Genomic DNA, 14754 nt, shown 5'->3' on the forward strand with positions numbered 1-14754 from the left:
AAATGATTTCCTCAAGGAAGGAAAGGCTGAAGAAGGTCGGAGGGCTCTCATTCAACACGAAAGTCAACCACCCTGAGGAGGATCCAAGACTGAGCCACAAGAAAAACTTTCTTTCATGAACCTAAGGAAGGAAAAGTTACATTCTGTATGTTTGCTAACATCCTCAGGCAGAGATGAAACTGTATTAGAAGAAACACTTGAGGCAGAAAGACTACATGGGTTCAAAGTGAGAAAGGATTTATCCCCATACACACCCTACTATAAGAATTTTCACCAGAAAAGAAGTGAGATATGAACAGCTGTAGTGCTTCAATTTCAAGAGGAAGCAGAAATAGGACATAAATGTCCCTGTTCAAGCAAATTGAGACTATCTTGCCCAATGATTGTAGGCAATCCAGGTGGCATTTTTATGGCCCATGTAAGACTGTACATCTTTTCCACTTAAGGTCAATCTCCCTGATGACTCATATGGATTGCTACCCAAAAGGCTGCTATAATTTGGAAAGAGACTCCATGACTACTTTTACAACCTCAAAAATTAAAATGCAAAATAGACTTTTGACCTGATCTTAATTCATTCACACTTTCATTCATTAATATTCTACAAATATTTGCTGAGTGACTGCTTTATGCCCAGGAATGTTCTAGCTGCTTAAAGTACATTAATAAATAAAGGGACAAAGATCCTTGCCCTCATGGAGCCTACATATTGTGGGGATTAATTTTATGTGTCAACTTGACTAGGCTAAGGGATGCCCAGATAGCTGCCAAAACATTTCTGGGTGTGTCTGTGAAGGTGTTTCTGAAAGAAATTAGCACTTGAATCAGTAGAAGATCTGCCCTCACCAATGTGGGCGGGCATAATCCAATCTATTGCCTCCCTACCCACCCACCCCCCCCACCCACCACAGACAAAAAGGCAGAAGGAGGACAAATTCTCTTTCTTCTTGAGCTGGGATTTCCATCTCCTCCTTTGGACCCCAGGAGCCCTGAGGTTCTCAGGCCTTTGGATTCAGACTGAATTATACCACTGGCTTTCTTGGGTCTTCAGTCTGCAGACAACAGGTCATGGGATTTCCCAGCCTCTATAACCACATGAGCCATTTCTACACCTGTCCTATGGGTTCTGTTTCTCAGAGAATTCTAACACAGATAAAATAAATGTCCCATGTAGTATGTTAGAAGTGTGGGACAGCAATAAGTGCTATGGGGAAGAAACGAAGTAGAGCAGAAAAAGGGAAAGAGGTAGTGAGACTAGTGGCATGGGAATGAGAATCAGGTAAGCTTCATGGGGGTGAGATCTGAGCATAGATTTACAAAGACAAGAGAGGGGCATCTGGATGGCTCAGTCAGTAGAGCATGTGACTCCTGATCTCAGGGTTGTGAGTTCAAGCCCCACGTTGGGGGTAAAGATTACTTAAAAAAATAAAAGCCTTTAAAAAAATTTTTAAATAAATAAAAAGAGAAAGAGATGCAGACACACCTAAGTAAAGAACTTTCCAGGTAGACAGAATGGCCAGCACAAAGGCCCCCAAGGCAAGAGCATGGTTGATGTGCTCAAGAAACACCAGGAGGCCAGAGGGGCCGAAACAGGGAGGTACAGGGGAAGTCAAAGGGGTGATAAAGGATAGGGGTCGACCACAAAGGGTCTTGCAAGCCATTCTACGCTTAGTGAAATGCAGAGCCCAAGAAGATTGAAAGCAAAGGAATGACAGGCTCTGACTTGGGTTTTCAAATGATCGTTCTCGTGGCTACAGAGAAAACAGACTGCAGGGGGAGCAGGGTGGAAGGAGAGAGCAGGCAGCCAGAGGGAGCAGTGTTGGAGGCACTAGGAAACAAGGTGTGAATTATCACACTGATCACCGGTGAGAAAATCACCGTGAATCCTCTAAGTAAATAAATTCCTGAAGGTCTGACACTCATTGAAACTTTGCCTCATCTGCTACACCAAGATAAGTGGATGGATTACTGTTGCTTCAGAAACACTGAACGTAGAGCACTACCGAGGCTGAAGAAGATGGGGAAGAGAACAGCTTGCAGCTATGGCAACTCGGGACTAAAATTCACCCAAGAAAAGAATTTTCATTCATCCCATTTTAAAATGCAAGCAAGTAAAAACAAAACAAAACAAAATTGTAACCATCGAAATTTCTACCACGGATTGCTTTTCCTGAATTGGGGGGGTAGATGCAGAGTATATATTGAACGGAAAGGTACCAAGAGGTAATAAAAGAAAGTAAAGCACTATTGCCTATTGGCCATACTGCAGGGCAGAGCATCTCTGGAAGAGCTTTCTGGAGGTAACTGAATTAATGTTGTAACAAATTCTAAGCCTGCCCTATCATCACATAGTAACACTCTGTTTCTATTCGAAATAGACTTTTTCTCAAAAACATATATACCGTGAGATATATACATGTTTATATCACACAGACACACAAGGTAAGTTAGCCTAGGATAAGTTCTTACATTACTTTGTGAGGAACAAAATATTTGTTCATCTTCGTGGAGGTGAAGCCACGAAGACAATCTTAATTGTGCCGGATCTTCCATAAAATATTAAGCAATAAAGCTTATTATTTATAGCCCTCCATGAAGTAATAAAACCCCAACCTGAACCAGTGTAAGCAGAAAGAGAGTCCATCAGAGTTTGACAGCGCTGTTTCGTGGAAGCCCAGGGCCAGAGGGAAACCGGGTCCTAAGCAGGTAAGTGTATCAGCCCGGATGCCAGCAGGAAGAGATAGCACACTCTGAAGAGTTCATCAGAAGAGAATTTCATCAAGATAGTTCCAGAAGTGACAGGCTTTGTTAAATTATTTTAAAACATTTTTTGCCTTGTAAAGGCTGACCTCTATAGACTGCATGATCTGGGCTCCTCTGCCCTCTGGCTTCTGGCTGCATTTGGACAGTGAGTGCACCTGCAGGAGATTAAGAGGGTGGAGGAGGAAAGAAAAAAAGGAAAGAAAAGAATGTCAGGGTATTTATTTCCTCTGTTCCCTCTGCTCCAGTGCATTCCTCAATGTTTAGCAGCTATAGCCCCGTCAGGCAGGTCCTCTTCCACAGCTGTGGCTTGTGCTGGACTATGGTGACAATGTGCCCTCCACTGAACCCTTTAGGCTTAGGCACGGTACTGGTTTTCCACTCTGGCTTGTTCTTGCTGTCATATCCTATCTTTCTTTTTTTCCAAGATTTATTTATTTGTGAAGGAGAGAGTGCACAGGAGTGGGGGGAGGGGCAGAGGGAGAGAATCTCAAGCCGACTCCCCACTGAGCACAGAGCCCCACTCGGGGCTCGATCCCTTGACCTATGAGATCATGACCTGAGCTGAAACGAAGAGTCGGATGCTTAACCAACTGAGCCACCCAGGAGCCCCTGTCTTATCCTATCTTATTGGTTGTCTTATCCTGTCCACATTTCCATAAATATCTTCATAAAGTTTTCTTCTGACAAAGTCTTCAGAGAGTGCCATCTTTTCCTGCTGGCATGCTGGCTGACACGCTTACCTGCTTAGGACCTGATTTCACTTGGGCCCTGGGCTTCCATTTAACAGATCAGAGGAGAATGGTTCTTGGTGGGTGAAAGAGTGAATAACCGGCCCCATATGGAAACAAAAACCACGCCACAGCAATACAAAAATCACTAATTCACCATACAGTCCCTTTTCCAGAAACACTTTCTCTATTATATATAGGCTGTGCCTATATATGGGAAACAAGGAGTTTAAAAAGTGTGGATACTGGGGCACCTGGGTGGCGCAGTCGTTAAGCGTCTGCCTTCGGCTCAGGGCGTGATCCCGGCGTTCTGGGATCGAGCCCCACATCAGGCTCTTCCGCTATGAGCCTGCTTCTTCCTCTCCCACTCCCCCTGCTTGTGTTCCCTCTCTCGCTGGCTGTCTGTCTCTGTCAAATAAATAAATAAATAAATCTTAAAAAAAAAAAAAGTGTGGTTACTAAAAGATGAAAAGAAGAAGAAAAACTTTAATCGTCTTCTTCTATAGGCTTAGCAATAGCTTGTGCGTTTCTTTGTTATCCCCTATTTCATTTTAAAATTCAAAAGAGATATGGCATTATTTTTAGTTTTTTTAATCCAACTCTGAAGAAATATTTAAAATAACACTGAAGTATAAGATATACTATGATAATAATTTAACAATTTTTTAAAGCTCCCAATATCATTAAGCAACAACACATCTCAATAATAAAACAGTACCGTTGCAAAAGAAAATTTTATCCTCCAAAGCTTTAGCAAATATAATTGAACACTGGATATCTATAGTTTTTATGTCACTTTTCTATACCTTGATTTTTTCACAGTAACCACGAAACATCAATGCTTTGGGGAAAAGTTTAAATTTTAAGAAAAGTTACAAGTTCATTTCATGAAATGACTGTTAAACAAGCATGAAGGATAAAAACAGACCCCAAAAAAACAGATAATAGCAAAACACACTAAATTTCTAACAGTTCACCAGCATAAATCTGCAGATCCATAAAGTAATAATAGGCCTTGATCACATCCTTCTGCTTTTTCAACCACAACATACTTTCTATAACTTACGAGTTCCTAAAGAACTCATTTGCCAAATATCTGTTTGATTCCTTTAAAAACACAGCATCCAGGAGCTCAATTTTAAGTGTAATGAATTTAATTTTACATGCCTTCTGAAGAACACACCTGAGTCAGAAAAGAACTAAATAATTCGAGGCTGATGGTATAGCAAAAGAAAATTGATGTGGAGAAGTAAGAGTATTTAGGTCAAAGCTACTATTACACACATAATGGCATATACACAAAAAAATTAAGGAAGTAGAAATCATGGACAGCATTCATTAACCAGCTAGTGCTTCTGCTAGCTCCCAAAATACGCCTACCTAATACACAATTGTTATAGTTCTTTATCTTATTTAACCGTGCTAATACTAAAACCAAAACGTTCCACCTAAGCACTCTTCTCTGGAGAGTATATGTATGGTAGTAGGAAGTGAAGGAGAAAACCAGCTTAGCATATGCACTGTGTTACAGGCTGTGTCCTACATAACCTTTTGAATGCATGACCTTTAAGTTGCTGAAGGTTGCCTCAGAATTTGGCTCAGTTTGATGGAAACATCTGTTCCCCTTGCAGGTATACTGTAAGGACTTTTTTCTCAGTTGGATTCAGAACACAGCAAGTGAGCCCTTGTCTGTCCAATCATACAGACCCCAACACTTGTAAATCAAGTTCTGGGAGGACAACAGCAGGTCCACATTCCGTCACCCTTTCTCAGCCAGCTAGGCCAACTGACTGCTGTGAGAACTGCTCTTATCATGTCATCAAATCGAAACATGTTGAGATGAGGGACTGTAAGAGGCATCTGCAGAATTCCCAAAATGTAGTGACTTTGGAACATTGACAGATGCATCTGTCATTTTATACCTTCAACTAACCTGATGTCCACTGGCCCGACACAGTAAAGCTGTCCAAGATCGATTCCAATTCTTTCACGTTATTTTCACATGTCTCTACTAGAAAGGCCTGGTGCTTCTTAGCCTTTTAATCAAGAAAACAATTACACATAATAAAGGCACGTATTATAAGAGCTGCAGATTTGTGTGAAATATATAGCACTATGAAGTATAAACAAGCTAATAATTACTCCATTCAAATATATTATTAATAACACTTTTTCTGTCTTAATCATACCTTTTTTTTTTTTCTTAAAGATTTTATTTATTTATGTGACAGAGAGACAGCCAGCGAGAGAGAACGCAGCAGGGGAGTGGGAGAGGAAGAAGCAGGCTCCCAGCGGAGGAGCCCGATGTGGGACTCGATCCCGGAACGCCAGGATCACGCCCTGAGCCAAAGGCAGACGCTTAACGACTGCGCTACCCAGGCGCCCCCATACCTTTTTTTAATGTAACTCCGTATAAGGCCTCAATAACAATTTACTGAGGCCTTAGTGCCTGGAACTATTTTATATTTAATAATCCTTTTTATCCTCACAGCAATCCAAGAGGGAAGGGCTATTCTTATCCCAATTTTACGGATAAGAAAACTGAGACAAAGAGGAATTAGAAACACTAAAAGATCAAGGTTGCAGTCATGTGGCAAATTACCAGATGGTGGTCAAAAGTGAATACAGTATGACCACGCAGAAGGAACCACAGCAGTCGACTCAAGAGGTAATGGTAGCGTAGGCTAGGGTCTCAGCTGTGAAAAGGAAAAGGAGGTGGGGGAGGGGGGTGCAGAATACTTAGAAGATGGGATGGCCAGGCCCTTGGTGACACTGCACTGGGTTAGACTACACTGACCAGATTAAACTGGATTAGATTTAATTGGATCAGATTGGATAGAATTGATGAGGTTCAGTAGATGTTCAGATAAAAGGGAGCGGTCAAGAGTGATTCCAACTTTTAGGCTAAAAGAACTGGCACATTTCAGTCGTACAGTGAGAACAATGGTGGTAGAGAAGATCTTATTTTGGGTGTTTTTGTTTATTTGCTTGCTTGCTTGTTTTTGGCAGAGAGTACAAATCATGAATTCTGTTTCAATCACATTCCATTGGAAATACCTTTAAGACACTCTCAGTACCAGCACAATGCCCAGCAAATAACAGGCCCTAAATAAATGTTTGATTTAACAAAGAACAAATAAAATAGAAAAATATGGGAGGCAGCTGGACATAATGGTACAAAGCTCGGAAGAGAAGTCAGGAATGGGTTTGGGATCGCCTACAGATACTACCTGAGGCTTGCCTTGAGAGCGTTTGGCAGGAAAGGAAAAGAGCCTTGGAAAGGCCTTAAGGAACTCCAGAACGCAACTAATGAATCACTGAATACTACGTCAAAAACTAATGATGTACTATATGGCGGCTAACCACATATAATAAGAAAAAAAAGCTAGAAAAGAAAAAAACAGCAAAGCAGATTAAAAAAAGAGGAAGAAAAACAGAAAAGTATAGTATCATGGAAACCAAGAACATTTTAAGGACAGAGTTGTCAATTACATCCAATGTCACAGAATATTCAAGCAAAATGAGGACTACGAAGGGTTCAATGGACTTAGAGGTCGTTGGTGACCTTGATGAAATCTGTTATAACTCAGACTGGAATAGGCTGAAGAAGCAGTAAGCCTGAATTTTTTTGTCCTAAATGAGTGAGAGAGAAATCAGTGGAAACAGGAAGTTTAGACAACCCCTTCCTGGTAAGAAGGGAAGAAAAATAAAGGGAAGTAATTGGAAAAAACAGTGAGGTTGAAGAAAGTTCGGTTTTGTTTTTTTCAGTACATGAGAAACTTAAGCCTATTTTAAAAGCTGATAAGGTGGGGGCACCTGGGTGGCTCAGTTGGTCAAGCATCTGCCTTTGGCTCAGGTCATGATCCTGGGATCCTGGGATCAAGTCCCCAGTCAGGCTCCCCGCTTGGCGAGGTGCCTGCTTCTCCCTCTCCCTACCACTCCCCTTGCTTGTGGTCCCTCTCTCTCTCACTCTGTCTCTCTCTGTCAAATAAATAAATAAATAAATAAATAAATAAATAAATAAATAAATAAAAATCTTTAAAAGCTGATGAGGTGGAAGCACTAGTGAAAGAGTACTTATAGATCCAGAAGAAATGGAAGAAGAGATAATACATACATATATATATATATATAAATACATACGTGTGTGTATATATGTGTGTGTGTATATATATATATATACACAATATATAAAACTAATAATGCTTTCTTTAGATGTCTGTTGTACGATCACATTTTCAGAAAAGCTATCCACTTCACCTCCCTGACAATATCAATTCTATTAGATTCTTCGCAGCAATTATCACAATCAGGATTCTACATGTATTTGAATCGGTCTTTTATTAGTGTTCATCTCCTATAATTTAAGCTCCATGAGGGGAAATAGGGTGGGGTTTTTGTCCTCATCAGTGTATTCCCAGCACCTAGCCAATACCAAGTATCAAAAGCAATAGTTAATTCACAGTTTTTATATAAAATATATAGTACATACGTATAATTTTGAATTCACATAGGGTCATAGTATACATGCTGCTAGATAATTTACTTTTCCATTCTTATTCTGTCTTTGACGTCTCTCCACATCACATTTTTTTGGTTTCATAGTACTCCATTGTTTAGATGTACCATTAATTAATTTAACCAGTCCACTACTGCTAAAATTCACAGCATTTTTATGCTATTAGTGATAGTAGTACAATAAATATCCTTGTATATGTGCTCGTATATCTCTACATAGACATGGCAAGTATACCTACTCAATAAAATGCTAGAGACAGATTTGATGGGTAAAAGGGTATGTATACTGATTTTCAGACAATTGTTACCAAATTGCTCTCCAAAGAGTCCTCCCAGTGTATACTACCACATTCAGTAAAAGTGCCTATTTCTCAATATCTTCCCAACGGTAAGCATTATCAACTTATTTTAATGTGCATTTCTTTAATTTTAACTAAAGATCCTTAATCTTAGTTATTAAGTTATAAACTTAATCTAAGTTATTATATGTTGACTAGCCACATGTACCTCTCTTCCTGTGAATGCCTTTTCACATCACCAGCCCATTTTTATACCACGTTGTCTGTATTCACCAGTGATTTATAATAGTCCTTTCTAAAAATTATGGAAACAAGCCCTTTGTCATACATGTTACAAGTCATTATTGTCAATTTGTCACTCACCTTCTAATTATATTTGTAAAAGCAAAATTGCATTTTTTTAAGTGATCAAATTAAACAATAATTTGCTTTGGGACTTCTAGGTTTTGCGTCAGACTTTCTTTACTCCAATTTTATAAAATACTTAATTCCCTTTTTCTTCCAGTGCTTTTACATCTTTTTTTTTTATGGTTCTTTGATCAATCTAGAATTTGTTTAATGTAATATAAACAAATAATATAAATTATTTGTTTAATACAAGCAATATGGCAGGGACTTAGCTATATTATTTCCTCTTATGTATCTCCAGTTATGTGAAAATTCTGGGATAATTTATCTCTAAAACACTCATTTGGCATTCTGTGATATTTTGATTTATAGTAAGAAATATAGATCTGGTCTTCGTCCGTGGTTCCTGGCACATAGCTCCTAAAACCCTTGTAATTTCCTAAGAGCCACAAGTCCATCTTTTATTATAATATTTAGTTTTGTTCCCAGTTCCACACCTCACTTTATGTTAATACTGGAGAGGGCAGGTCCATGGGCATGCACACAGTCTGAGAGACTGTCAGGGAGGACTGTGGTAAGATATTTAAGGTTCAGTCAGTCTTTGGTTGTGTTTAAGGTCCTTGTGCCAGTGAGGCTTCCACTCTGTTCATGTAGACGCACGCTTTCAGGTCTGCCCCACATCCCACTTTGATTGCTCCTGAATGGATGCAGCCTACCATGCACATGGCCTTCCCAACCCCCTGCTCAACTGTGAGCCCGTGAGGGCTCCTCTTGGCTGTCTCTTTCTCTAGTTCTCTCCTTTAAACTTCTGGCTGCTGGGTTATTTTATTGTATCATAGAGGTACTATGTTCCTCTTAATTGCTCTCCACCAAGATTTGTCTTGTTTTCCACAATGTCCTTGAATGTGGAGTTCTCCACTCTCTAGTCCAAGTAAGCTCAGTCTCCTCAAGCAGAGGAGACTCTTTCCCTGCAAAGGCAGCCTGCCTTTCCTCCTGGGCAGAACCCATATGCCACTGCACTGGATTTGGGGGTAGAGACCCACTTTTTCCACAGCAACAATTCTGCTCTCTAAGTGGCCATTGAGGGGTTGCAATCCCTGGTCTTCTGGGGCAGGAGCAGTTGGCCCCAATTTTCTTGGCCTGCCAAGACTGAGGTAGAGCTTCTGCATTACAAGTGAGGTCTAGGTGCAGAACGAGCGATCTGGTCCTCTCACCCATGCCTGCCTGGAATAGAATTGCCGCAACACAGGGCTCTGAGGGATGAGATATTCCCAGCAGTTTTCCTCACCCAGGAAGAAAACATAGGCCCAGCCTAAGAGCCAAGAAGAAGGGAAGTGCCCATCTTCTTGGCTACAGCCACCCAGGGTACAGCTTCTGTAACAGGGAGCAGGGCAGAAAGGAGATTACGGAACAGACCATCACTGAAATGCCAAAGATTCTCACAGCTCTTGCTGAAAATTAGTCAGTTTTCTTCTTTTTAATAGCTTGAGATATAATTTATATACCATATAATTCAACCATTTAAAATACACAATTCAGTGGTTTTTAGTAAATTCGAGTTGTACAACCAACATCACAACCAATTTTGGAACACTTTCATCACACCAGCAAGAAACCCCACACCCATCAGCAGTCACTCCCTATATTCCCTCAGTCCCTCCAGCCCTCGGCAACCCTAATGTACTTTCTATCTCTCCAGATTTGCCTTCTCTGGGCATTTCATATAAATGGAATCACACACCATGTGGCTTTTTGTGCCTGCCTTCTTTCACTTAGCTTGATATTTTCAAGGTTCATCTATATTGAACCATTGATTAATACTCCCTTTCTCTTTATGCCTGAATAGTATTCCGTTGAGAAATTTCCAAACTGTTTTCCAATGTGAGGGGGCAGTATTATACATTCTCAAGCATAGTGTATGAGAATTCCAATTTTCTCACATCCTTACTAACAAATTGTTATTATGTTTTTAAATTATAATCATTCGGGGCGCCTGCGTGGCACAGTGGTTAAGCGTCTGCCTTCAGCTCAGGGCGTGATCCCGGCATTATGGGATCGAGCCCCACATCAGGCTCTTCTGCTATGAGCCTGCTTCTTCCTCTCCCACTCCCCCTGCTTGTGTTCCCTCTCTCGCTGGCTGTCTCTATCTCTGTCAAATAAATAAATAAAATCTTTTTAAATAAATAAATAAATAAATAAATAAATAAATAAATAAATAAATAAATAATAAATTATAATCATCCAAGTATGTGTGACATGACATGTCATTATGTTTTTTAATTTTTTTGAGTATAGCTCATTATGGTTTTGACTTGTATTTTTCTGATGACTGATGATACTAAGCATCTTTTAATGTGTTTATTGGCCACTTACACATTTGGAGAAATCTCTGTTCAGATCCTTTGTCCATTTTTCAAGTGGATTTTTTAATTATTAAATTATAAGAAGTCTTTATATATCTTGGATAAAATTCCTTTATCAGATACATGATGTGCAAATATTTTCTCTCATTCTGTGAGTTGTCTTTTTATTTTTCTGATGCTCTCCTTTAAAGGACCAAGGCTTTTAATTTTAATGATTAGATTTTCTTAAATGACAGTTTCTTCTTTGCCCTTAAGACAATTTTCGGAGTTTATATGATTGTTGTTATTTTTTAATTTTTAATTTTTTAATTTTTCATCAGTGAAATTATTGTTTTCCAAGGTAGAGAATTCACCAAGCTCCTTATACCATCATTCCAGGGGTTCTTCCCTACAATATGTTTTAATATCCTAAAGGTTTAGTCTCCTGGGTCTTCTTCAGTATTTTTCTAGTATTATCATATAATTATATCTCCAAAAGAATGCCAGCATCATAATCACAAGTTCCATGAAAACACACACACACACACACACACACAAATGCCCCTCTGTTACTTCAATATATATACTATCTTTAATTCTCCTCAAAAATCCTGCACAGGTAAGATTACTAGGACAAATGAGCAAATAGATTCAAAAGGATAATATCACTAAAGGTCACACAACTATTATGAGATAGGGCTGGGACTGAAATTCAGATCAATCTGTCTCCAAAATATATGCCGACTGAGGCTAAGTCTTCATCAAAATCAAGGGATTAAAAACGCACAGCAATATAAATGTAAAAGGCCAGACAAATTACATACTTGGAGTGAGCTTAATAAAAGGATTCAGTTAAATTCCTAGTCAACAATAATTCTTTTCTCAAGTATAGGGCCCAATCCTGACTAAAGATGATTTACAATTTCAACACCATTACAGTTTAAAACCAAATTTCAGGGGCGCCTGGGTGGCACAGCGGTTAAGCGTCTGCCTTCGGCTCAGGGCGTGATCCCGGCGTTCTGGGATCGAGCCCCACATCAGGCTCCTCCGCTGGGAGCCTGCTTCTTCATCTCCCACTCCCCCTGCTTGTGTTCCCTCTCTCGCTGGCTGTCTCTATCTGTCGAATAAATAAATAAAATCTTAAAAAAAAAAAAAGATTTTTTTAAAACGAAATTTCATGTCAAATTAGCCAGGAAAAACTAACCAATGTAAAATTTTTCAAAAATAAAGAAGAGGTTTGAATGACAAGGCTTAAAAAGGATTAACTGCACCAAAAAGTTGCTATTATATTCACAATTAGTAGTAGTATAATCTTCTACAAAGATATCTGGCTAATAGTCTTTTAATACAGATTTGACTTAGATTTAATAACTAGGTTTATGAACCAACTACTGATAAGAAAAACTGTCATTGTTTTATTTTTTTTAATTTTTTCAGGGAAATCATGTTTATTTTTTTTTATAATTTTTATTTTGTTATGTTAGTCACCATACAGTATGTCATTGTTTTAGAGTTGACAATTTTCCTTCCCAATAAATCATTTTGGTTTTATAAATGAAGCTTTCATTCTTCATTCATATAGCAGAAGTGTTTGGGCTTTTCTGAAATGTGGATTGCACTTATATTTAAATTTTATTCCCAAAGCTGTTAGTTCTCTTAATAGCTCTTTGATGCACAAAAAAATTCTAGAATGAAAACAGAATTTATCTGCTAAGTAAACAAACTGTTGTGTTGAAAAGAAAGCGCCAAGCAAGAACAAATACTAAGTTTCTAATTTTTGGTTAACATGTTTTATCATCTGACATAGAGAGTAGGTTTAGGTTAAATGTTACATTGTTGATTTAAGAAATTCTATAATTCTAAACATCCACAGAAGTTTAAAAGGCAAAACTATAGGATAAGGGGCACCTGGCTGGGCTCAGTTGGTTAAGCAACCAACTTTTGAATTCAGCTCAGGTCATGATCTCAGGGCCCTAGGGTGGAGCCCTGGGAGCCCCGCACTGGGCTCTGCGCTCAGCGGGGAGTCTGCTAGAGATTCGTTCTCTCTCTCTCTCTCTCTGCCCCTCCCCCACTTGTCCTCTCTCTCTCTTTCAAATAAAAATAAATAAATAAATCTTTCAAAAAAAAACCTGCAGGATAAAAGGACCCACTTCTATTTGCCTTGGACATAATCCACACACAGAGTGTGTTATCCTAGAAATAAAAGTTTCTTAATGCTATGTTGGGTAACCAGATGATGTTTAGATGAACATTTATTGATTACTCACCATGAACTAAGGACTACTTCAGATGTAATGAATCTACAAACAGTGTAGACAGGGGATGAAAAATATTTAAAAATTCGAAGAAAGTTCAGAAAAACGTGTGACTGACAGACCTTAATATATTTTTGAAGAGGAGTCAAGGTTGTTTATAAAATACCTTTAACCAGAAAGCACAATGAGATGACAAAGACCTACATTATATTTACACCCTGGTATACTCTATCTCACGCACTGCTAACATGAATGAATTTCTGGCTTAATCTAATGTGTCATTCTCTTGGTTTCTTTCATATCTTTCTTTGACCCTACAAAGACACATCCCTCACTTTTTCCTAATCGTGCATGAATATCACAAATGGATATGCATGTAAATAAAATTTTCTAATGCCAGCTCTTGAAGAAACATATAAAAAGAATACACAAATATTCCTATCTAGAAATTGGCAAATGGGCGCTGCTGATCTGCAGTGGAAAAAGTTGACTCAAGCCCTAAATAACAGTAAAGTAGTGAAGGGACACTGTTAATAAGGTTAAAAATAGTAGGAAAAACAAATAAGTAAAGTAAAAAATAAATACTTTTATTTAATCACTAAGTTTTTTAAATGAAATTTGCACTTGTTAAATGGGTTGAACTTTTGTAGCAGTGATACATAATCCTTATAATATCTGAACATTTTTTAACTCAAGTAAGCTTTAAAATCTTTGATTCAAATATATTTTAAGCCATTATGAAGGAATTCTGAGTAAAAACGGGGGAGCATCAGAACCTATAATCAGCATCACATACTTTGTCTCACCTTTTCATCATATCGTCCACCTAAAAACCATTATATACCCAGTGCATTTGTAGGACACAAGGAATCTGCTCAGCTGAACTGAATTTGATCCGGTCAGCTTTCATAGTCATCCCTATCTGCAGCTTTCCCTCAATCAGATTAATGACAACTAGTACCTCTTACTTCTTCATGGACGTTTACTATTTCTTTCCCTCCTTGCTTTGCTTGCCTATGCTCCTTCCATGCATCTGAGTATTCTGCGGCCCCAATTGCTTATATCATAAGATGCCATCCTCCCTTATGTGGCTTTACAACTAGTTTATTTTTCTACAGATGCTACTCTCCAATCTGAATATGGACCTTGACAGATCTTTCTCTTTCTCTCTCTCTGTCTTTCTCTCTCTCTCTCTCTCTCTCTCTCACACACACACACACACACACACACACACACACACACACATTTTCTTTTTTTCCAGGTCAAAGATGAGATAGAATATTCAAGATTTAATAATTTATGTAAGAATAAATTTCAAAAAAGGGGAAAAAATAAATTTCAAAAAGATTACTAAAAAAGCTTTATGCCCACATTATAAATTTAGAAAGCCAGCCAAATAATGAACATTTAAACACACAGATACACATATACACATTCAGTGAGTACTATTTTATAATATTAAATTTTTAAGGGCCACTAAAAAGATATAAAGTTATTTTTA

The 14754-nt window shown here is 38.5% G+C and overlaps 1 protein-coding gene across 3 annotated transcripts in view; it reads right to left on the bottom strand.

The window, feature by feature from the left end:
• Positions 1 to 14754, bottom strand: part of CCDC171 (coiled-coil domain containing 171) — a 293932-nt gene that overhangs the window by 196731 nt on the left and 82447 nt on the right. For all 3 annotated transcript variants that reach the window (XM_087869628.1, XM_045780223.2, XM_045780224.2), the window contains one exon: positions 5425 to 5527. In XM_087869628.1, the coding sequence (XP_087725754.1) occupies positions 5425 to 5527 (103 nt within the window). The remainder of the gene's footprint in view (positions 1 to 5424; positions 5528 to 14754) is intronic.

Source organism: Ursus americanus, chromosome 18, assembly GCF_024610735.1.
Source record: "Ursus americanus isolate L20-20 chromosome 18, mUrsAme1.1.p, whole genome shotgun sequence".
Taxonomy (NCBI): domain Eukaryota; kingdom Metazoa; phylum Chordata; class Mammalia; order Carnivora; family Ursidae; genus Ursus; species Ursus americanus.